The 25247-nt window shown below is 44.6% G+C and overlaps 3 protein-coding genes across 5 annotated transcripts in view; 1 reads left to right on the top strand and 2 right to left on the bottom strand.

Moving 5' to 3' along the window:
• The first annotated feature begins 8621 nt into the window (after positions 1-8621).
• On the top strand, positions 8622-10583 carry LOC121551487 (galactose-3-O-sulfotransferase 2-like). The gene is made up of 3 exons (XM_041864176.1): positions 8622-8802; positions 9091-9408; positions 9584-10583. Exons 1-3 carry the CDS (start codon positions 8684-8686, stop codon positions 10491-10493), a joined length of 1347 nt encoding a protein of 448 aa, XP_041720110.1. The 5' UTR covers positions 8622-8683; the 3' UTR covers positions 10494-10583.
• A 527-nt stretch (positions 10584-11110) lies between these two features.
• Positions 11111-16966, bottom strand: LOC121551035 (cysteine protease ATG4D). Its single transcript, XM_041863558.2, has 11 exons — positions 16781-16966; positions 14684-14931; positions 14509-14592; positions 14218-14391; positions 13777-14053; positions 13607-13674; positions 13361-13509; positions 13173-13251; positions 13011-13087; positions 12757-12876; positions 11111-12246 (listed from the first exon to the last, which is right to left on the bottom strand). Exons 2-11 carry the CDS (start codon positions 14868-14870, stop codon positions 12061-12063), a joined length of 1401 nt encoding a protein of 466 aa, XP_041719492.1. The 5' UTR covers positions 14871-14931; positions 16781-16966; the 3' UTR covers positions 11111-12060.
• A 4265-nt stretch (positions 16967-21231) lies between these two features.
• LOC121551033 (microtubule-associated serine/threonine-protein kinase 1-like) overlaps positions 21232-25247 on the bottom strand; it is a 68218-nt gene continuing 64202 nt past the window's right edge. For 2 of the 3 annotated variants that reach the window (XM_045212384.1, XM_045212383.1), the window contains exons 20-25: positions 24653-25239; positions 24213-24442; positions 23904-24026; positions 23663-23799; positions 23317-23504; positions 21232-23193 (exon numbers count right to left, since the gene is read on the bottom strand). In XM_045212384.1, the coding sequence (XP_045068319.1) occupies positions 21515-23193; positions 23317-23504; positions 23663-23799; positions 23904-24026; positions 24213-24442; positions 24653-25239 (2944 nt within the window). In that variant the 3' untranslated portion in view covers positions 21232-21514. The remainder of the gene's footprint in view (positions 23194-23316; positions 23505-23662; positions 23800-23903; positions 24027-24212; positions 24443-24652; positions 25240-25247) is intronic. The other variant, XM_045212385.1, reaches the window with a different exon arrangement.

A 25247-nucleotide genomic window follows, 5' to 3' on the forward strand; every position in this document is an offset into this window, starting at 1 on the left:
TCGTCGTCACCTACTGAACACAAAAGAACAACACACTGACGAGATGAACTGTTCCCCTGAAAGAGAACGGGATGGACTAAACACAGACACAACACAACATACACCATACTTACCTGCAACACCACAAGAACTGTTGACTGACACAGAAGCATGCTCAGCTTCATATCACACAAGGTCAGGAAGAGAGGTCAAGCCTAGAGCTGTCCTAGACCTGTGAAATGTCAAAGGGTGTAGGCGGATCGCTGCCCTAAAAGAGTTTCCAGACTGTAAACTTGTTATTGAAAGTTAACTTGAAATGCTTTGGTATTGTATTTGTTTGATATGTTGAGATGTCATTGCTACAGTGAAAAGCTGAGTTGCTGAGAAATATTTGTTCTAAAAATAACAATATGCTGAATCATTGTTTGTCTGTTATGTTGATGCAGTTGGTGCAGTTTAAATGGTTACTTACCTCGAGTTCAAACTACAGAGCATATATTCAAAAGAAACGCTTTATTGTTCCACATATTTTTTTCTTTTTTTAAAAGAAGGGGGATGTAATATTCATATGTGTCACCATACTGAATTGTAATTGGATGCATCATACTGTGCAATGATTGGTTAAGACCACCCAGGTGGTGAGGTCATTCTAAGATGATCATGGCCAGAGACACATGGACATGCACGTTATAGCTAGTTAATAAAGAGGTACGTTTATAAATATCCTGTCGTCCTGCATTTTATTATTTTGTACAAAGCGTACAAAACAAGACAGTTACCTTAACCAATTCCACAGCACCTAACTCCGTTTTCACCCACCCTGAAACCGCAAATGGATATGTCACAGACTCATCTTTATTCTGACCCTCCGTACAATCCTCAGGCTCCGAGAACTTCACCACACCTACCACCTCCGATACTTCACCTGGCCTCATTCAATTTAATTTATCCTCCTCCTGTCTTCGATCCGGTGTAGCTACAGCTCACACTTTCTACCAATCTTCTTCAACAAACCATCTCCCTTTATCCTCCATTTTTAACCAATTCAAGCTCACCCTCTTCCTCCCTCTCTTCAAAGACCTCTGCCTCTCTTTTCATCCTCCGTAATCCAAGTATATGTCTCCATCCTCCGTAATCCAAGTGTATGTCTCCTTATGATAATACTGCACTTCTGACATTCTCCTCGTTCTTGCCGTCATGGGACACCATTCCCCGCTGCGACACACACTTCAAGTTTGATCACCCAAAACATTATCCCCCACCAAAGATACTGGTAGCTCCTTATCGGTCTTCGATGCTGTTAACACTTACAAAACTCGCAGAGATCTGCTGCGCGTGAGGCACCTAATGTGATGTATAGTTAGCTAGCATAGCTTGACTTGGCTAGAAAGCTAGTTAGCAGCAAAACAACCTCCGTTTACAACATAGTAGCACGCTATATTTGTTTGAGGTCAGAAACCATTCACCATGTGATGGGCTACATTTCAAACATTGTTTTCTACATAATAAATGCGAATAAACAATGCCAGACAGTTGGCTAATGGTACGGTCTCTGCTAGCCGACCATGCTGTCGTAACAAAACGTATGGTGAGAATTGTTATTTTGCTGACTTTAGAGATGCGGCGAGAGTAAAAAAGTTTTTAAAAATAATTTCAGTTGATTGATCCAACCCGCATCCCCGCTCTAGTTAACTACATACATTTACCAAAAACAACATTTATTAATTTTACTCTGCCGCCACTGTCTGCAGAAAGACAGACTAATAACGTCGGTCCTGACTCCCGTTCCTTCCAACCCAACGATAACCAAAAGGTATTTCAAAATGAAATGACGTATCAATAATCTGAATAAGGATACCATCGACGAAGTCTAAAAAATAAAACAGCTGAATCTGATTTACATTGAAATCACCCTTCGCGGGTAGGTCCTTTCAAAGTATGTCGACATGGGGGATGGATGTACAAGTTATTATAGAACAATACTATTACATGTAGTAAAACAAGATCATGAGGGCTCATTGTTGATAGTAGTCATTGACAGTAACAATGAAAGCAATTGAGCGACGTTTACATACATTTTTCTATCTGAATAAAATGTGCAGTGCCAAAAAAAACATTTACCGGTATCAACCCTAGCTACATTGCCACGTTTAATAACCACAACCAAAGGTGCTGTTTTGTAGATTGGAATATGTACCAGTCCGCTTTACAGTAAAAAAAAAAATATGAAAATACAGGTTATTGAAATGAAATGCATAGGGACTAGATAGAACCACGGAGAGAAGTGGATAGTGGGTGGGAGTCGACACCAAAGTAATCGATTCCTCGACTCCTTGCCCGTCGACTCCCATTTATGTGTGTCAAGCTTAAACTCCTAAAATTCAGTATTTTTTTTGCAACGGAGGAAACTATTTTCCGTAGTCTATTTAGAGAACAAACTCTGGCTTCTTTCACAGCAAATAAAGAGCGAGAGAGGACAGCAACACAATTAGACCCAACCAAAGCATGAGAAAACAAAAACACAATTACTTGACACATTGGAAAGAATTTACAAAAAAACAGAGCAAACTAGAATGCTATTTGGCTCTAAACAGAGAGTACACAGTGGCAGAATACCTGACCACTGTGACTGACCCAAAATTAAGGAAATCTTTGACTATGTACAGACTCAGTGAGCATAGTCTTGCTATTGAGAAAGGCCGACAAAGGCAGACCTGGCTCTCAAGAGAAAACAGGCTATGTGCACACTTCCCACAAAATAAGGTGGAAACTGAGCTGCACTTTATAACTTCCTGCCAAATGTATGACTATATTAGAGACACATATTTCCCTCAGACTACAAAGACCCACAAAGAATTCGAAAACAAAAATGTTGATAAACTCCGATATTTATTGGGTGAAATACCAGTGTGCAACCACAGCAGCAAGATTTGTGACCTGTTGCCACAAGAAAAGGGCAACCAGTGAAGAACAAACGCCATTGTAAATACAACCTATATTTATGTTTATTTATTTTCCGTTTTGTACTTTAACTATCTGCACATCATTACAACATTATATTGACATAATATGACATTTGAAATGTCTTTATTATTTTGGAACTTTTGTGAATGTAATGTTTACTGTTAATTTTGTATTGTTTATTTCACTTTTGTTTATGATCTATTTCACTTGCTTTGGCAATGTAAACATATGTGTCCCATGCCCAGTGGCGGCTCCTGAAAAAATTCTCAGGAGGGGCAATTTTTCTGATGATTTAGGTGACCTACACACATTTAAAAAAAGATATGTCCAGCAACAACATGAAGACAGGGGCAGCATATAAGTCAATACCAGAAGCATTTATTGACTGATCTCAAAAGTGTTGGCTTACCAGGGTTGGTGGAGCCCTCAGTTTCATCTTTGCCTCGCAAAGCTAACTCAAACACTCCGCAAAACTTCACACACTGGATTAGCCGGCTGAGGATGTGGCGGTTCTTGCTAATGTCGTAGTAAATATATTTGTTATAGTGAATATGGAATATGATATGTTGAGTAAAATGTTGTGCTAAGATCTATTTAGGTCAGGAGCTGGTTATAAGTTCTGTTCCTATCCAATAACAATGGACAAAAGGGTCCTATCTTGTCAGCCTTGTCAGCAGGTGGCCAAGGACAACACCCACGCCATAGGCCTCTCAGTTCTTCCAACTCACGAGTTCTTGCTCTGAGGACACACACACACACAAACACACACACACACACACATCATCACTGTTAAACACACACACACACACACATCATCACTGTTAAACACACACACACACACACAAAAATCCCCTCTCTTAGGCTGAACATTTGAAGACAGAGAACCCGACTCAGAGCCAATGCAACAGTGACAGTAGCCTGGAGGTGACCTCGCCCAACTCATCAGGACCAATCAGAAGATCAGAACTACTAGATTGAACCTACTTCATTTATTGCATAAAATGTCTGCACACAATGTTTCGGGGCTCTCTTCAGATAATAATAATAATAATAATATGCCATTTAGCAGACGCTTTTATCCAAAGCGACTTACAGTCATGCGTGCATACATTTTTGTGTATGGGTGGTCCCGGGGATCGAACCCACTACCTTGGCGTTACAAGCACCATGCTCTACCAGCTGAGCTACAGAAAGTGGATACTCATGGATGCGCATTGCAATTGTAAAATGTCAACACAATTGGAGACACCACGTCATTTTTTGGAGACATGTTATTGACAGTAAACTATTGTAGATGCGACTGCTAACTAAATAAAACATTTTAGCTGGCTAGCTAATCATCTTAGCTAAATGTGGGGCAAACAATTCAGTTATTTACCGTTAATTTGAGGGATTGGGGTGAAAGAAATCGAGTTACATAGTGATACTTTACGATATACTGTATTGACAATATCGCAATATTTTAGCGCTAGTTGGCTGTACCTGCACCAAAACACCATTATTGTTCCTTCATAGCTTGTTCTCAATCTTTTCACATTGGGAGCCAATTTGTTTTTAGCACTTTTATTTCCATGACTGATCAAAACTCGTTCTGATGGCTTTCTGATCCCTCTGCAACAGACATATGGTGCGCAATAAAATCACAGTATCGAATCGCAATACGTATAGAATCATGAGACTCGCAATGCTGATGCATATATCTTATCGTGAGGTTCCTGGCAATTCCCAGCCCAAGTTCATTTGCCACAACAAATCTCTTCGCTAGCAAACGTGATGTCTTCTCCAAAACGGCAATGTGTCTCCAGCAATGTTTACTTTTTTGACGTTCTATGGCATCTCCACTTTCCAAGCATATATGACCACATGTAATATTTTGGTAAGTGATGCAAATAGTGAACTATGTAGGGCCAGGATGTAAAATATATGTAGCTGCAGCAATTTCTCTTATCTGATATGGTAAGTAATGGGGCTTAATTTATAGCTCCCTAAGAGTTTGACGAACGGGTCCGTGAACGCGATTCCAGATATATTTACCTCTGAATAAACTGCCTTTATTACACCATATATCCACCCTGTCCAAAGTCTCTACTTGGTCTCAGTTGGTTCTCCAGTAAACTTGTGATTATCAACACTAACCTCATCGTTGTGGCGGCGGACAGCTAGCCTGTATCCCTCGTCATCCAGTTGAGTGAGTGGCAATGTCTTTTTTCGTTCGTACCAATTTTTGGAAAATCCTCGGGTGTAGGACTTTCCGCCTTTAGTAGAAACCTGTTGAATTATTAAATTTGGTCTGGGAGGTCCTAATTGTTTCGTTGCCAATTTATCTTCATTTGTTCGCCGACAAAAAGGAACTTCTTTCAAACAATCCACTCTTTTCTCAGTTACGTTCATGGTTACGTAACGTATGACGAAAGCGCGTAAGTGCAAGCCCACAGACACCCATTGAGATTGTATTGAAGGCTCTGAAATTTGAAAAATAGATTTTACATGGGAGTCTATGACAGACTTCTGGGCGATTTTCAACCTGACTGAAATCGCCCCAAAAGGGGGGGGAGCCATTTGAAGCACGACTTTAGCCTGATTCGACATTTAGTGGCAGTGTGGCACTGTGGCAGATCAGACGTATAGATTACAACACTGATAACTACTGTTGCCGTGATATAATTGATTAGAAAAAAAATCCCTTCCTTTTCCCGTTTGGCAGTGCGTCGCCCATATCGCCCTATTGAACAGGCCGCCCCTGCCCATGCCAATAAAGCCCCTTAAATTGAATTGAATTGAGATGGGAGGGGAGGGGCACAGCCAGGCATAGGTAGGCATGTCGGCCACCAGGCAGAACTGTGCATCAGTAATAAAAAATATGTAGGCTATTGCAATGCTGTATTTCGCAATTTCTTGGCTTGCAATGTCTCGCGCAAATTCACTAAAGTACGCGCTATCAATGAGTAGGCTGAGCTACTCGACTCTACATGCAACAGACCGAAGACCAAACACACAGTAGCGTTTTTCATAGCGAAGAGAAAGAGGAGCAGTTGAGGTAGAGAGAAGATAGGGGCAGGGATAAAGACTGTTAGAACCCTGCGCATAGGCTTTATTTTGGTAATCTGTATCTAGCTATGCCTCGTCAATTCACCAAAAGTATATTAAAGTATATATTAGGCAGACAGTGAGTATGGCTAAACTGTTCTTCATAGTGCCAGTGAATTGAAGATGAACATCGCCAAATGCATCAGTTCAATTAGGCCTAAATGTGCAATAAAAATGATTGCCTAAAGCTTATTTAATTCAACCCTGGCTGGCTGTTGCTTTTGATGTCCTAGGTCAGGGCTCTCCAACCCTGTTCCTGGAGAGCTACCTTCCTGTAGGTTTTCGCTCCAACCCCAGTTGGAGCCTAACTAATTTGATTCAGTTTATCAACCAGCTAATTATTGAATCAGATGCGCTAGATTAGGGTTGGAGTGAAAACCTACAGGATGGTAGCTCTCGGCGAACAGGGTTGACGAGCCCTGTCCTAGGCAATAGATCGCAAAGCAGGATCCCCGCTGAACTTTTTGGAAATGGCAAGTTCACTTTTTCATCCATAAACACAGTCAAGTGCAAATACGGTTCAGCAGCTCAAATCAGCAGGATGTGGGGCATTGTTATTAGGAAGGATGTCTACCATGGATGGATCGCAAAAATAATTATTATGATCACACTTCATCAATTTAAATATTATAGGGAGACCTATACAGATTTGTCAGCCAAGCACGAGTTATCAGTGTAGCCTATTATCGTCTAGACATGACATTGAAATATCTTCACGCCTACAATAACAACCTCCAGGTTTCCGTCATAAGAGTCCATTCAATAAAAATCAAAAAATATTTATATTCCTCTGGAATAACGCACATACTTGGATAATAATTACAAAACCAACGTCTCTAGTAATACCCGTCCGAATAGGGCTATAACATGTCAAATAATAGGCTTATCAGCATAGAGCGCGCCGCATCATCCCATGGGATCCGTCAAGGAAGCACAGCAGAAAATTCACTGAAATATTATAGTTCTTACACATCACCTTCTATATTCAAACAAAATAGGCCATATGCAAATGGTAAGCATCATGCTCATGTCAGTCCTCTAAAATGTAGTCTTCCTAGTAGGACTCTGCAATAATGAGGTGGTGTGTATGTGTGTGCGCGTATCCGTTTACGCGTGTTTTGGGAGTCGAGCAAGAGTCGACTCCTTTCAACTCCAATCACAGGAGTCGGAGTCGACTCTAAAAATCCTGGAGTCGTGCACCACTGGAACTGGGCTGCGTTCAGCAGGACAAAACGTTGGCCAACGTTCAGATAGAAATGTATTACGTAGAACAAACATAGCTACCTATTTAGTGTATCGAATAAGGACTCATGTCCGCTCTAGTCATGTCATTTATATCTCCAGCAGGTATATCTCACTGGTCATCCCCAAAGCCAACACCTCCTTTGGCCGCCATTCCTTCCAGTTCTTTGCTGCCAATGACTGGAACGAATTGCAAAAATCTCTGAAGCTGGAGACTCTTATCTCCCTCACTAACTTTAAGCATCAGTTGTCAGAGCACCTTACCGATCACTGCACCTGTACACAGCCCATCTGTAATTAGCCTACCCAACTACCTCATCCCCATATTGTTATTTATTTTGCTCATTTGCACCCCCAGTATCTCTATTTGCACATCATCTCTTGCACATCTATCATTCCAGTGTTCATACTAATTGTAATTATTTGCACTATAGCCTATTTATTGCCTTACCTCCATAACTTGCTACATTTGAACACACTGTATATATATTTTCTGTTGTATTTTTGACTTTATGTTTTGTTTTACCCCATATGTAACTGTGTTGTTGTTTTTATTGCATTGCTTTGCTTTATCTTGGCCAGGTCGCAGTTGTAAATGAGAAATTGTTCTCAACTGGCTTACCTGATTAAATAAAGGTTAAATAAAATAAAAAAATATATATATCTGCAACGTTTTCGTAATGAACATGGCCTGCTCACAGCGGGTTAGGCGTTTATCACCGGTTTTAGTATGAGCCAATAGTATCTGTAGCATTTTAACCAATTGAATGATAATGCGCGTTTAGGGTCGATGAGGAAAGCAACGCCCCCTCCAACATCAGACCCAGTCCCTTTCAATGAATAGCACTGTCAATGTGTTTGCCACAGTCATATCACACAATCTTATAATACATTTTCATTGTTGCACACCTTGATTTAGGTCTAGGTGGTTTTACTATTATTTGTGTTGGGGAATTTTCTGTTCTTATTTATTTTAATTGTATCTAATTTATTGTATTTATTTATTTTCCTTAATGTCCTTGTCTCTTGTTTTTTGTCCAGTTTAGCTTTTAGTATTTGGCATCCCTAATATACAAAAACAGTGATTGCTTCTCTTAACATGTGAATAGGACATTAGCCTTGACATTTTGCAGTTGCACCTTACGCGACTGTTTACAGCAGCAAAGCTATAGAATAGACAGTCTCAAATGTTGTTAGTCAAAAACTCAATCATCACGACTTCTTGGCTGGAGAGTTGCTGGCTGGCTGCGTGACATTTCGCTGAGCCAGCTTAGAGGGTAAGGTCAGGTCTCTCTTAGTTTCTTTAAGCTCCGGAACCCAGTCTCACCTTCAAAGTCCCAGAGCCTATTTACCATGCTGGGAGGGAAGAAGGTTCCAGAGGAAAGTGTTTCGGGTGGGCCACGGAAAGGAGATGACCCTCCGCTGGTTGTCCACCCAACTTTGGAGACACCGTGTGATGGGTCTCCTGATGGCTTTGTGTGTCACCTTGTTACTCATGCTCCTGGCTACTCAGTCATTGCAGCATCCAAGGTAAGGGACTTTCTGTCTTTGTCTCTCTTTCTCTCCCCACCATTATGTACTGTCTGTAGCTGTTGTTCGTTGTAAAACTAATAGATTTAGCTCAGTGGTTATTGTATCAATGTACCAGAGAAACACTACATATATTATGTAAATACATTTACGGATTAAAAAACCTTTTAAATACAGAATTGATTAATGAGGAGTATTTTGTCATGGCATACAGCTAAGCTGCAAATGTCCTGTGTCTATGTTTACCTAGATGTCAGTTGAAATCCTCTCTCTTTCCTTTTTCGAAAGCCACTATTCTGGGCACAAGGGCCATAAGGTGGAGGAGAGGGGAGCACTTTCCGATGATGCTTCTCCTAACACACCCATCCCATCCCACACTGCCCCTAACAGGAGGAAGGAGGTTCAGACCCCCGATCTGCAGCATCAAAGAGACCCCAATGGGTACACCTTTATGAGGACAAGGAGGAGCCCTCCGCCTGTAGCTTTCCTCAAAACACACAAGACTGGAAGCAGCACTGTCCAGAATCTGATGTTCCGCCTTGGGGAGAAGGAGAGCCTCACTTTCGCCTTCCCCTATTACGCATACCAGTTCAGCTACCCAGATAGGTATGGGCACACGACTACTGTCTCCTGTAAGATACGGTTCTATTGCAATGTTCAGATTATCAATCAAATTTACTGTCAGGTCTGTGGTACATTTGGAGCCCCTCCGTTTGGTGTATATTAACTACAGATAACTTTTACTGCTTTAACATGGGTTTTACCTTCCTTATGGCTCCAGGTTCCGAGCAGACTTTGTGGATGAGCTGCCACCGGGTTCCTCTCAGTTCGACATGCTCTGCAGCCACATGCGGCTGGACCTGGGACAGCTAAGACAGGTGATGCCCAGGAACACCATCTACATCACCCTGCTGCGTGATCCTCTACGGACCTTTGAGTCCGTTTTCAGCTACTATACTTCCACTGTACCCGCCTTCACTCTAGCCAAAAAGGCAGCTGACACGGCTAACAGGAAGTCAGCCCTCTCGGTCTTCCTGGAGGCCACAGAGTCCTACTGGGACCCTAAAGAACCGGGGAATGGCCTAGCCAGGAACCCTATGAGCTTTGACCTGGGCCTCAGCAGCCAGGAGTGGAACGCGTCCTGGCCCATGGAGCTGGCTCAGCTGGAGGAGGCCTTCCAGCTGGTGATGATCGCTGAGCACTTTGATGAGTCTCTGGTTCTCCTGGGGGCTCTGCTGCAGCTGGAGCCTGAGGAGCTGGCCTATGTGCACCTGAACGTCCGCGCTCCCTCGGATGTCACCCCGCTGGAGGAGGACACCAAGGCCAGGCTCCGGGCCTGGAACAGTCTGGATGTGCTGCTCTACAACTTATTTCTGCAGGTGTTCTGGGAGAAAGCTGAGCAGTATGGCCTGGGGAGACTGAACAGGGAGGTGGCCCTGCTGAGGGCCTCCACACAGAGGCTCAGACAGAAGTGTGTGGCCAGGGGAGGGGTGCCCCCTGGTGAGCTGGAGGACCTGGTCAGGCCCTGGCAGACCGACACAGTCACCATCCTGGGATACGAGGTACGAGGGAACCTGACTCTGCAGGAAGAGGGGCTCTGTGTGCGACTAGTGCTGCCTGAGCTACAGTACCACTCTCACCTCTATTTCCAGCAGTATGGCCATGACATGAGGTCCATACCTACAGATTAATGTGCAGCACTTTCCATTTTAGATTCTACACTGCTCAGAATTCCTCTGCTTTTGATGTATTTTTCCAATAAACAAAAAATACAAACATTGTTAGAGGGTCTCTTTCCAAATGTTTCACAGATTATTTTTATGTGGACCTTCTTGTTAAAATACTATAGCGACCTTAATTCAACTCCTAGTGACCTAATCAATATATTTCAGCCTCTTGGGGAGGCTAAAAGAGGCATAGTTCAGCCATTATCCGAAAGGAAGTGGCGTATCTCTTTACTAGAAGATTGAGGCCATTATTTTTGCTATAATCTTTACATTTTTTCAGTACAATTTTTCAGATTTTTTGGGTGGGGAGAAAACAAGAGGGGTATCAAACAAATTTATTTATAAAGCCCTTTTTACATCAGCAGGTCACAAAGTGCTTCTACAGAAACCCAGCCTAAAACGCCAAACAGAAAGCAATGCAGATGTAGAAGCACTGCAGGGTATCCGTTAAACATGTAATTCAAATTTGTATGGCCTAAACTACATCAGTCTGATGAAGTTGTGTTTTCTTTTTACTGATAGCTTTTATTGAATGCATTGTGCCACTCATTTTCCATGTAAAAAACATTCATTCCGAAAAAAATAAAAAAAGGGCAAAAGCAACCCCATATTGCCCAGAATGTGCCTCTTAATTGACTGATGCATATTTTATACTCTCCCCACTCAACCACATACAAACCAATACACACATCTATAAGAAGACAAATTGATTCCATTCACTGGTTCCATGTGCACGTCCCAAGGTCTAAGGAATCAAATTTCCTAATCCATTCACAGAGCAGACATCCTGTCACATGACGTCAAACAGCAGCTCAGAGCCCAGATTGTCTTGAGTCTAATGCAGGACAAAGTATTTCAACAAAAGGTTGTAGTGGAGAGGACTATAGGATGAGCAGCTTATCTACACAATGATGAAATAGGGTCAGTCAGTGTCTTTCAGCCAGGCATTGAGTCACCCATGACATGACTTCATGTAGAATAGTAAACAAGGAAGTTGAAGGCAGGATATTTAACATAAGAACCTCAAAACCATACTAATATCAAAATCTTAAAATTAAAAACAATTATACAAAAACCTTCATTTAAAAACATTCTGTTACATTCATCACAACACTTCACCTTAAAACAATAAATAATTATCTAAAACTAATAAATACACGAGAATAGTGTCATTGGCCTGTTCTATTCAGCAACACCTCACCAAGCCTAGTTATTGTTTGTGGAGGTTGGGGATAAAGGTTAAATCTGTAGCATGTCCCCCCCCTGTCAGTTGTTGCCACTGATAAAGCTCAGTTCAGTAACTATGTGTATGAGTTGGTATATTAATTATGTTCCAGGAGTAAAAGTTCTAAGCTAGGTTGAATTAGCTGTATCCCTGAAAACCGGAACATCCGGTTGCTGGCCACTCAGGGCACATTAAGTCAGTCTATTCACAGCACCCTTAGCAGAGTTGCCAACAACCGGATGTTCCGGTTTTCAGGGATACAGCTAATTCAACCTAGCTTAGAACTTTTACTCCTGCTACGTTAGTTCACAATAACACAAACTCATCCATGCTGTTGCTGGTATTGGTCCTTCTCAGCCTCTCCTTGTCCTTTGTCAGGATGTGGGTGATAGAGTTTGGGGGTGCATCGCTCTCATCCTCCTGCCCCCCATCCTGTCCCTGACCCTCTGCAATGGTGAAGATGGGGTACTTTTCTGTTGATGACGAGAGAGCCTGGGGAAGAGAAAGAGATGAATGAGAGAACCATCTCTAGGAGAGCTCTTATATTTCCCCTCATCTCAATGTAACCATTAACCAATGGGCATGACTGTATTACGACATACTGGAAAAGCAATAATGTACTTGGCTCCTTGCAACTAAAACATGTCCTCCACCAGTTATTCAGCGTACTCTTCATATATGCATATTTGATCACTCAAGAGTAAACACCAGCATCTTGTCCAGGGTTCAAATCCATAGCCAGCCTATTCCCCTGACCAGGACACCACAAATAAAATCAAAGTTTATTGGTCACATGCACAGGGTGTAAACGGTACAGTGAAATGCTTACTTGCAAGCTTTCCTCAACAGTGCAATACCCATTTGTAAAAAATAATAATACACAATAAGTAATACAAAGTAGTAACAAAATAACACTTTTAATGTTTGGAAATATATACACAAAAAGATAAATAATAATAAATAGTAGCAGTAATAGTGCCTGTGTGTGTGTGCCCCACATACCGTGCTAACAGCTGAGCACAGTAACTCAAAGTCCTTCTGGCTCTTGGCATAGAAGCCTATAGTGCAGCTGGGGTCCATGCGACTGAAGGCCATCTTCCTGGGACACTTACAGTGAAACGACTGCAGGGGAGAACAAGGCCCCAGAAAGAGATACAATCTCGGTCTAGAAGCTGGGCTAGTGTCATGGATATAGAATAATGTATAGGGTTTGCAAACACAGACAGCCAAAACAGGAAGAGAGCACCTTCCATTACCTCTAAGGGGAAGTTATCCTGTGTGATATCCACTGTGGACTGGCTGTAGTGGGGATCCAAGTACAACAGCTGCTCGTCTAGCACAGGAAACATGAGCATGGTCAGAGTGAGGGTACAAGGACTGTAAAATACAGATTGACAACAGGAAGACCATACACCTACCTTGATGCCCAACGAAGAACAGAGAGTGCTTGGGTTTGCCGCCGATGATTCCAATGCAGCATTCTAACCTCAGGAGGTTCTATGGATAGATAAAAACACAAGCATGATTTACCAATCTCTCACTGTGTTTTGTGGTTGTCAGTGTCTGTGTGCATGTCTCTAGCATGTTACTCTGATTTGACACATACTTTGACACATTTGATGTAGGTGGGGTTGAGGACTTCTCCTCCCAGGCGCACAGGGACCAGGATGATGACAGACTTCCAGGCTGGACTGGGTCCTTTGGAGCCCTCAGATAGAGGTCGCTCACACATTCTCACCACGTCATCTATGTACACTACACAGGGACAGGAACCACATAATGATACCATCTATTACTAGTCTGATGGGCACCCTGCCAAATAGTGAGAATGAGATAACAAGGGAACACTCACCAGTGCAGTCCTGTGCTACATACACTGTCAGATTGGACACCTCTGCTGATGCTGCTTCAACAGCCTTACTAAAACAAACAGATACCCCACATCACTAAGGGAAGATGTATTGTCCTGAATGCAGATGGCTGGGGGGGAGAGGGCAGGTTTAGCTTCTTCTAAGTTCTCACCGAAGTATGTGTGCTACGATGGAGGGGCCGTACCAGTCCCCCGCCTTCTTCCCTGAGCTTGTGCCCTGTTTCACCAGCTGGTGCAGCCCGAACGGGGCGATGGGATGGTCCCCAAACCAGGACACCACCCGTCTGTGAGTGACGTCAGTCCGGCTCTCCGGGAAGGATGCTATGCTCTTCCTCCTTCCCTTCTTAGTCACCTCTGGACCCAAGGAGCGAGACTCCTGTACCTCCATGTCATCTTTGAACACATGGTGGGCAGAGAGCCAGGTCCAGCCTGGCAACAATAGAGAGGGACAAGGCTATGTACTGATAAACTGTAGTAGTGTGTTACTCAGGAGATACTTTGAGATGCTGCTGGAAACATGTATGTATGTATGTATGTATGTATGTATGTATGTATTGTGTGTCCCACGTGCACAAGTGTGTTTTTTATATTACCTGGCGGCAGCAGGTGTAGCAGCAGCCCCTGTGCCAGCAGCATCTGTCCACTGCGCAGCATGCAGCCCCAGCCACTGTCTGTGGTCAGAGAAGAACCATCCAGCTGTGGGAAGCCCCGCCTGTACGTTAGCCACAGCAGAGTGGCAAAGGCCCGGAGAAAGCACTCCCTCTCCACTGACAAAACACAGGACAGACACTGGCCTTGAATATAGAATTGTCTCAAATACAGTTACATACCAGTTTACCCTTTTTAAAAGGGTGGAGTTACCCAACCAACAGGACATCTCTCACCTCCATGACTGAGCAAATAAGACTGTCCAAGCATGGTCAGAGGAGAGGTCTTGCTGAAGCGGGCCTTTGACTTGAATGACCAGCCTGGATGGGCAAAGGAAAACAAACTATAAAATGACAAACAACAGTAAGTGACTGGTCACTGTTAGGTCAAAAAGGTTCTAGGCACACATACCATATTTGACATTGTTCCATGCTGACACCAACTTGGACTTGAGTCTGCCTCTCTCCTCAGGTTCCTCTGGGTCATCCTGGCTTCCATAAGAGCCCTGAGTTCCCAGAGACACGGTGGAGAGGTGGAACCAATCTTCTGGAGGGTCACCCTCAGGGCTCTGGCCCTCACAGGGAGAACTGGGGTTCATGACTACTGGGCTTGACCAACTGTCTAGAGTCTGGAGGTCGTTTCCTTATTGCCATAGCAACCTGAGAGTGGACACAGCAATGAGTATTCAGCAAAGAAAAAACCTTGATTACCATCAGGGGCAAAGCTCTGATGTAAGCTGATAGATATTGATTGCACGGAACATAATAGTACGTTTTTCAAGCCATATCTCACGCTGGCTCCACAGTGTCTTAAATCAAATCAAATTTTATTGGCCACATGGGCCGAATACAACAGGTGCAGACATTACAGTGAAATGCTTACTTACAGCCCTTAACCAACAGTGCATTTATTTTTAACAAAAAAGTAAAAATAAAACGGTGCAGAGTCAATGTTGCGGGGGCACCGGCTAGTTGAGGTAGTTGAAGTAATATGTACATGTGGGTAGAGTTAAAGTGACTATGCATAAATAATTAGAGTAGCAGCAGCGTAAAAGGATGGGGTGGGGGGGCAGTGCAAATAGTCTGGGTAGCCATGATTAGCTGTTCAGGAGTCTTATGGCTTGGGGGTAGAAGCTGTTGAGAAGTCTTTTGGACCTAGACTTGGCACTCCGGTACCGCTTGCCGTGCGGTAGCAGAGAGAACAGTCTATGACTAGGGTGGCTGGAGTCTTTGACAATTTTGAGGGCCTTCCTCTGACACCGCCTGGTATAGAGGTCCTGGATGGCAGGAAGCTTGGCCCCAGTGATGTACTGGGCCGTACGCACTACCCTCTGTAGTGCCTTGCGGTCGGAGGCCAAGCAGTTGCCATACCAGGCGGTGATGCAACCAGTCAGGATGCTCTCGATGGTGCAGCTGTAGAATTTTTTGAGGATCTGAGGACCCATGCCAAATCTTTTCAGTCTCCTGAGGGGGAATAGGCATTGTCGTGCCCTCTTCGCGACTGTCTTGGTGTGTTTGGACCATGATAGTTCGTTGGTGATGTGGACACCAAGGAACTTGAAGCTCTCAACCTGTTCCACTACAGCCCCGTTGATGAGAATGGGGGCGTGCTCAATCCTCTTTTTTTTCCCTGTAGTCCACAATCATCTCCTTTGTCTTGGTCACGTTGAGGGAGAGGTTGTTGTCCTGGCACCACACGGCCAGGTCTCTGACCTCCTCCCTATAGGCTGTCTCATCGTTGTCGGTGATCAGGCCTACCACTGTTGTGTCGTCGGCAAACTTAATGATGGTAACCATGATTGCGTTCTGACCCCAGTGTAGCTCAGTTTAAACAAGCGTAACGGTAGGGTCAGTATCTTCTGGGCAAATAATGGTGGAGCAGCACTTTCTTTTAAGCAGACACTGAAAATGCAGTTACTCACACAGTAGAACTATACCTGCCTTCGTATGTAATTAGTATCCAACTGTTTAATATACATTGAAATATTTTGTAGCTGGTAAGCCTATATCAGTAGCGAGCTAACAATCTGTGATAAACTGTGTGATAAGTCAGCAACTGAATTGTTTAACGTAAGTAATAATACTTGTGTTGACAACCAGCTAACATTACAGTGACACGCCTAGAATTGAGGTAGCTAGTTACATGTCTCTTAACATTACAGATGAATCGTCAACATTTTTTCCAACATAATGCCAATGGCAAGCACGTTGGCATTCATTTGTCAATGACGAGCTTCTTGCTGGCTGAATGTGTTCTAACGTTACATTGGAAAAATATTGCTAACAAAAATATTGTATATTGCTTTCAAATCTTAAGCTAACTCAATGCACGCTAGCTAATTTGCTAACTAATTTACATAGCTAGTGAGCTAATAGCTAATTGACAGCGAGCTAACGTTATCTAGCTAGCCAACGACGTCCATGTCTTCTTATATTCTGTAAACAAGCTAATGTTAGCTGTTCTTCTCTCCAGAGCTCTTTATAGCTGGTCGATAATTTGTCATCTTACCTTTTATTTACACATCTGTCATCTTGTATGTTTCACTTACAAACTACTGTCAACAAAAAACTTGTCTGAATTGGAGCTGACTTTCAAGAACAAGTAATCTCAGATTTACTGAAGTGATTAGCTAGCGGCCTGACTTCCTGTTTGTCTACTTGGCAATCGACATCGTGATTGGTCAATAAAGGACCAACGTTTCATTTACCCCATTGATTTACTCCATCATTGCGGCCCGTTCAGCATGACGCAACGTTTTGGAACGTTCAGATATATGCTACGTAGAACAAACATGCCTCTCTAACATATAGAATAAGGAATGATGTAGGCTCTATTCATGAAATGTCTATCTGCAAGGTTGGACAAAGTTTGGCTGAACGTGGCCGCGCTATAGACCCTTATGAAATCCATTTAGAAGTTTTCGGTCAAAGTTATGGCTCACAACAAGAACACAAACAGGCACATGATAATTGAAGGATTCTCTTTCAGGATTTTATTACACTTTAGGCTTTTTTGCATTGGTTTCATAACAGTGGCTAGGGAATAAAATGACATGGACAACAATTAACTGAGAGAAGTGTCATAAAAAAGTCAAAACTCACACATAAGTCAACATGGACAGAGGCCATGGTGTATTGCAACTCTCTTATGGAATGACAGAAGTAGAACTGCACAAAATAGGACAACCACACAGATTTGGTAAATTCATTTGTAGACTTACAATTTAGAGATATAAATAACAATTCAAAGAACAATGCACAAGTAAACCATTTGAGAGCAATTGACAAATAATCAAATATAATAAATACAAATAAATAGATAAATACATTTGACACAAAATAAAGTGCAATTTCCACACACATACGCGCATACACAAACAAGCTTTTAACTAGCATTCATCTAAATATGAGCTGTTTGTCGTCTCCTAGGAGCACTGTATCAGTATCATACATCTGTCTTTATCGGTCATAATACACACAAAACGTTCTCAAACTTTATTTAGACAAACAAACACATTTCTAGTAGCTATATGAATGGAATATTGGTTACAATAGAAAATCATGAAGATATGAAGGTAATATCTGGGATAAAATCTAATCTTGTGTCATCAAATTGTGAACTGATTATGTGTGAATGACATTTTGACCTCAAATACTATGTTCAGGACAGGCTTGTGATGACCACAAGATGGCAGTCTGATACAGGTATGGGCATGAACATATTCAGTTATGTCACTGATGAGAGTGCAGCCTAGGTCTATGGCGGGCTCTCAGATCTGACTAGGAATTCTACATAGAACTTGCATATAATTACACATCACTGTAACAACACGTTATCCCTCAATTAAAACTGGCACTTTTCTTCAGACATTACATTATACAATGCTAATTTTGCATACATTGAAAAGGGAGAGTTCTAGCCTATGTTGCCAGAGTACGAGTAAGTCTCAAACAATACTCCCATTCTATAGTATCTATTTCATCACCTGACCACACTTAATTCACACACAGAGACATATGGGTTCCTCTTCTTTAGTTCAGTTCATTAGCACTGTATTCATTTCAGAACCTAAATAATTGCACAATTCACAATGCCCACTGGGCACAGACGTCAATTCAACGTCTATTCCATGTTGGTTCAATGTAATTTCATTGAAATTACGTGGAAACAGCGTTGATTCAACAAGTGTGTGCCCAGTGGATGGAGTCAATGGAGACAATTCGTAAAACAATACATCTGCTTGCTTGGCTTATTGCAAACCTTTACCTCCCTAACATCCGTTCATGGGTACATTGTAAACATATTAAGTAGGGGACACACAGGAAAATACCTAAAAAGCCCATTGCATAGTGTCCCTGTGCAAATTCAGATAGTCCACCTAAATCCAACCAGGACTCAGCCCTTAAAACACTTACATTTTAGTCATTTAGCAGACGCTCTTATCCAGAGCGACTTACAGTTAGTGAGTGCATACATTTTCATACTGGCCCCCCGTGGGAAACGAACCCACAACCCTACCGTTGCAAGCGCCATGCTCTACCAACTGAGCTACAGGGGACTAACAAACAAATTCATTCAGCTCTCCTTTACACAATACAATTCCAAGTTCCACATTTAGCAAGCAGGTCATCATCTTAGTTCAGTTAGCAACACATCTCAATTTGTTACACCAATGCATGTTACACCAATGCAACAATTCTTCTCTCAATCTTTTTTCCAGGTACTGTGTGAGAAAAAGAACAAGGAGCTATCTTTATATTTTAACTGAGTGAAAAGATGGCACTGGAGTTGACGGACATGGGTAATCCTCCTCGTGGTGACAGACTGTGGCAGAAGCCTGCCTATAGGCATGCTGTTTACATTGGGAATGTGTGGGGGCTGTTGACATGATGTTCACAGTGTTCACTACCATCAGGTCTGTTAGATTTTTTTCCAATCTCTTTAAATATTCCTCTTTCATCTCTCATGTACAATTTGGAACATGCAAGAAGACACGCTTTTACTATATACATTACACATACAGTACATACAGTTGAAGTCGGAAGTATATATACACTTAGGTTGGAGTCATTAAAACTCATTTTTCAACCACTCCACAAATTTCTTGTAAACAAACTATAGTTTTGGCAAGTCGGTTAGGACATCTACTTTGTGCATGACACAAGTAATTTTCCCAACAATTGTTTACAGACAGATTATTTCACTTATAATTCACTGTATCACAATTCCAGGGTTAGGGTTAATTCACATAATTTGAGTCAATTGGAGGTGTACCTGTGGATGTATTTCAAGGCCTACCTTCAAACTCAGTGCCTCTTTGCTTGACATCATGGGAAAATCAAAAGAAATCAGCCAAGACCTCAGAAAAAAATGGTAGACCTCCACAAGTCTGGTTCATCCTTGGGAGCAATTTCCAAACGCAACATGTTCATTTTACATTTTAGTCATTTAGCAGACGCTCTTATCCAGAGTGACTTACAGTTAGTGAGTGCATACATTTTCATACTGGCCCCCCGTGGGAAACGAACCCACAACCCTGGCGTTGCAAGCGCCATGCTATACCAACTGAGCTACAGGGGACTTAGTGAGTTCATCTGTACAAACAATAGTACACAACTATAAACCCCATGGGACCACGCAGCCGTCATACTGTTCAGGAAGGAGACGCGTTCTGTCTCCTAGAGATTAACGTACTTTGGTGCGAAAAGTGCAAATCAATCCCAGAACAACAGCAAAGGACCTTGTGAAGATGCTGGAGGAAACAGGTACAAAAGTATCTATATCCACAGTAAAACGAGTCCTATATCGACATAACCAGAAAGGCCGCCCAGCAAGGAAGAAGCCACTGCTCCAAACCGCCATAAAAAAGCCAGACTACGGTTTGCAACTTACTTTTTGGAGAAATGTCCTCTGGTCTGATGTAACAAAAATTGAACTGTTTGGCCATAATGACCATCGTTATGTTTGGAGGAAAAAGGTGGTGGCTTGCAAGCCGAAGAACCCCATCCCAACCGTGAAGCACGGGGGTGGTAGCATCATGCTGTGGGGGTGCTGAGTGGCGCAATGGTCTAAGGCACTGCATCACAGTGCTAACTGTGCCACTAGAGATCCTGGTTCGAATCCAGGCTCTGTCGCAGCCGGCCGCGACCGGGAGACTCATGGGCGGCGCACAATTGGCCCAGCGTCGTCCAGGGTAGGGGAGGGAATGGCCGGCAGGGATGTAGCTCAGTTGATAGAGCATGGCGTTTGCAACGCCAGGGTTGTGGGTTCGATTCCCACGGGGGGCCAGTATAAAAAATATATATATATGTATTCACTAACCGTAAGTTGCTCTGGATAAGAGCGTCTGCTAAATGATTAAAATGTAAAATGTGCTTTGCTGCTGGAGGGACTGGTGCACTTCACAAAATAGATGGCATCATGAGGAAGGAAAATTATGTGGATATATTGAAGCAACATCTCAAGACATCAGTCAGGAAGTTAAAGCTTGGCCGCAAATGGGTCTTCCAAATGGACAATGACCCCAAGCATGCTTCCAAAGTTGTGGCAAAATGGCTTTAGGACAACAAAGTCAAGGTATTCGAGTGGCCATCACAAAGCCCTGACCTCAATCCTATAGAACATTTGTGGGCAGAACTGAAAAAGTGTGTGCGAGCAAGGAGGCCTACAAACCTGACTCAGTTACACCAGCTCTGTCAGGAGGAATGGGCCAAAATTCACCCAACTTATTGTGGAAGGCTATGCGAACCGTTTGACCCAAGTTAAACAATTTAAAGGCAATGCTACCAAATACTAATTGAGTGTATGTAAACTTCTGACCCACTGGGAATGTGATGAAAAAAATTAAAGCTGAAATAAATCATTCTCTACTATTATTCTGACATTTCACATTCTTAAAATAAAGTGGTGATCCTAACTGACCTAAAACAGGGAATATTTACTAGGATTAAATGTCAGGAATTATGAAAAACAGAGTTTAAATGTATTTGGCTAAGGTGTATGTAAACTTCCGACTTCAACTGTACATACAAACATTTGAGAACAGCATTAAAGCACATTCCTCCACATATTCTTGTTTTATCTACAGGTCTGTATTTTCTAGATATTTGGTGTGTGTTTTTTAGGCATACATGTTTTTGTCCCTTTTTTGAGGGTGCCCTGTCCGTGCCTGATGTGGTTGAATGATATTCCAATCATAAAGGTATTTTCTGGGAGATCCCAGGTTTGTCCCTCGCTCGCAGATCAGAAGCGGTGCTTACCTGAATTCCTCGTGTTTGCCTTTTCAGGCTGAGCTGAGCCGGCAGGACTTGGAGATGTCCCCTGGGCCCCCCATCGACTACCTCCAGATGGAGCCTCAGACTTTCCTGCTGAACTTCCCCGTTTCTCCTCACCGCCCTTGGGCCCTTCCTGGGATCCCATCTTCATAGGCCCCAGCACGTTTTTGGCCACACTGGTCAGCTGAGTCACAAAGCTTGCCTTGTCACCAGGGGAGACAGGGCATGACTTGCTGGAGCAGGGGGAGGCAGCGGTGGAGGAGGGGGACATGGGGTTCTCCTCCACCACCTCCAGGTGACTCCTCTCCTCCCTGGCCTCTCGGTAGCTACTCAACGGGACAGAAACCTTGTCTGCTCTGGATTTTGTTGAAGCTGGACCTGGACCTATGGCAAGAGGGGATGGGGATGGGGCTGGGGTTGGGGCTGGTGCTTGGGTTGGGACTGGAGGAGCAGGTCCTTTAACCCTGGTCTCAGTGGCTTTGTCAATGCCCCCCATCCCTCCTTTCAAAGTGGCCTCTTCCATCTGTGTGTCTTTACTTGGCTTGGCCACCTCTGTAGCTCCCGCCCTCTGTGTAGTGGCTTTGTCTGGGCCCACACTCCCTTTCTCCTCACTCTTCTCCTGGCTTTTGCTTACTGGGGTGGTGTCTGTCTGGACAGCCTGGTGTTTACGCTCCTGGGAGAGCGGACTCTGGGATGTGGCCTGGACTGGGGCCCTCTCAGTGGGTTTAGGGCCTCCACTGACTGTCTCAGAGCTTGGAGCACTGGAGCTTAGAGGTTTGTCTGCTGGGCTGGACTTGGCCCCTGGAGTGGAGGGGGTTGAGGCTGGGCTAGGCTGGGCCTCACCTGGTACTGGGGAGGCTTTTCTCTTCAGAGCCTCACAAGGGGTTAATGTCTTAGCTGTCTCACCAGCGCTGGTCTTGGGCTCCACTTTAACAGTTGTGCTGTCAGTGTGAGGGTCAGATGCTGTAGTCTGGGGAGCTCTCTCCCTCCCTGTCAGCAGTGTGTCCCGGCTCAGGGGCGACTCCTGCCTCCCCGGCCTCCTCGCAGGCTTCAGGCACCCTGTCTCTCCAACCGTGGGGGGAGAGGGGGAGGAGGAAGACGAGGGAGAGGGGGGAACGGGCCCGTTCTCTCCCTCCATCTCTAGCAGACTCTGCAGGCTATGCTCGCAGTGGAAAGACTCCCTCCTGTAGTCACCATGTGACACCTCCAGGCTGTGCTTACGCATCGACACCCCCCCTGCAAGGGGCGAGGAAGATGACGATGAAGATGAAGAGGAGGGCAGGAGGGGCGCGCCCAGTTTCTCTGACGACTGAACCCGCTGTAGCAAGGGTGAGCGGGGGGGCTCTGCGCTTTTGGGCCTGGGACGGGCCACAGGGGGAGAGGAGTGGAGCTTGACTGGGAAGGCCTGGGTGGTGTTGGAGCTACCCACCGTGTGGCCAGACAGGGGTGGGGGGGAGGAGGTGGTGGGGGAGGGTGTGTGGGCCAGGGGGGACAGGGGGATGTTGCCAGCTGACTTGCAGCGGGCTGAGCGGTACTGGCGGTGCAGCTTGGGGGAGAGGCCGTGCAGGGAGCTGGGTCTCATGTGCTGGGAGGCAGCCGGGGAGTTAGGGGTGCTGGAGACTGGAGAGCTGCTCTGAGAAGAGTTACCTGAGGAGTGAAGAGGAGACATACAGCAATCATTCAAACTGTATTATTTTGTTATGTGAGTGTGTAGATGCTAAGAGGAGTGTTGTACAGTAATGTAGGTAGAGTAATGCCCTTCATACTGACCCAGGTAGGTGGAGTCGGGGGTGGAGCGGTAGCTCTGTGTGGGGGAGCGGGCAGAGAGGCTGTGGGTGGGGGAGCCTGGGAGGCTGTCCCCTGATGAGAGAGAGCGGTTCAGAGAGGACAGGCTGCGGCTGGTGTGGAGCAGGTTCGACTGCTTAGTGATCTTCCTGAACAACGAGCTGCGCTTCTTACTTAGAGTGAGAAGGGAAGGGAACAGAGAGAGGTGGGAGGATGAGAGGAGAGAGAGAGAGAGTTAGAAAAACAGAGTCACTGACATTGATTTGTACAGCGCTCATCTGAAATCCTAGTGTAGCCGACACAGCTGCTGTGCAGAGAAACCCACTTGTACCTTTCTTGTCCCTCCTTGGCCCCTGTCTTCTTGTTGCGCCGTGCCATCTTGGACTTGTAGCTGGACTTGCGGGCAGGACCAATCTTGATGGAGGTGTTTTCAAAGGGCGTGGTGGTCACTGTCACTTTGTTTCCACTCTGGAGAAACAACGGAAACAAAAAACGTACAGTGTATGTTAGGCTTCACCTGTATTCTATACTCTAGGAGAAAAACACACCTGGTTTCTTTCCTCTCCTCTCACCTTCAGAATGAGCTCTACCACCTCAGTGTGCACCAGCCCATGGACAGACTCCCCGTTCACGTGAGTGATGAGGTCACCAGCACAGAGTCCCGACTCCTGGGCAGGGCCTCCGTCCTCCACATGCTGTGATTGATACAGATCAACATCAATCAAACAAGTCATCATACTATTGGACAAGTCTGTTTTTCCACTGCAATTGTAGCACTGCGTTGTTATGATACAGAACTTCTTCAATAGAGTGATGTTTACTTAACACTGCTTTCTCCATAGAAACGAACAGAGAACATAGCATCTCTTTCGTTGTCTCACCCAGACCACGTGGTGTACGCTGTAGACATCACTGTCTCCCATGTAGACTCGAATGGCTCGGAGGGTGAAACCGTACTTCTTCCCAGAGCGGTGGATGGTGATGGGCGAACGCAGCACGTTGACTGTGGGTGAGTAGTCTCGGCTGGGGGAGGAGTCTCGAGACGACAGGTCGGAGGAGATGGATCGAGGAGACATGGGGCTGGCCAGAGGGGACGTACCATGCTGCTCCACTGAGGAGGGGGGAGAGAATCACAGTAATAAAGTGTGAGAAAAAACATCTGAATAAGTCAATTGAAGGTCAAAGCAATAGATACAGTCTATAAGAAATATACTATTTTCCAAACAAGTCCAGTTAACCGTTTTACTGTTTAACATTAATATTGTCATTAGCAACAGACAGACCCACTCTCCTCACACTCTCTTGCCTTCCAGCTCCTCACCTGTAGGTATGATGACAGACAGGGCTGTGGTGGAGGCAGACTTGATGACCTTGGTCACGGGTCGCGAGTTGCGTTTCTCTCCCTCAGCTGAGAGCTGGCTGTGGCGGACCCTCCTCAGGACCAGTTCGTTGGTGGCCCGGGACCCCTGGGGCTCTGTGTCCCCAGCAGTCACAGTACTGCTGGGGCTGGGGATGGCTCCCACTGGTACATCTGCTGGCCTCAGCAGTTTGTCTGGAGCAGAGCAGAAAGATGGAGGAATAATATCATGTAGGTCAAGCCAGGATTCATCCATTATCCAATGCCAAATGCCCTCACCTCCAGCAGTCAACCCGTTACCCTCCTTTTCCTTCCTAAAATCCCCCTGGCTGGATGTGGTGCCCATGGATGTGGTGCCCATGGCCCCCTCCAGAGAGGTGCCCCTGGCCTTGACCGGGGGCTGTCTGGTGGGCACGGGCAGGTCAGGATCGGCCTCTAGTGGGGAGGCAAAGCGGTGAGTGTCCATGAGGGCAGAAAAGCGTCGCCGGGCCCCAGATGGAGGACTGGAGTCACTCTCAGTGAAGAAGGACTCTGAGCACGACAGTCGCTTCCTACACAC

This window comes from Coregonus clupeaformis, unplaced genomic scaffold (genome assembly GCF_020615455.1).
Source record: "Coregonus clupeaformis isolate EN_2021a unplaced genomic scaffold, ASM2061545v1 scaf0010, whole genome shotgun sequence".
Taxonomy (NCBI): domain Eukaryota; kingdom Metazoa; phylum Chordata; class Actinopteri; order Salmoniformes; family Salmonidae; genus Coregonus; species Coregonus clupeaformis.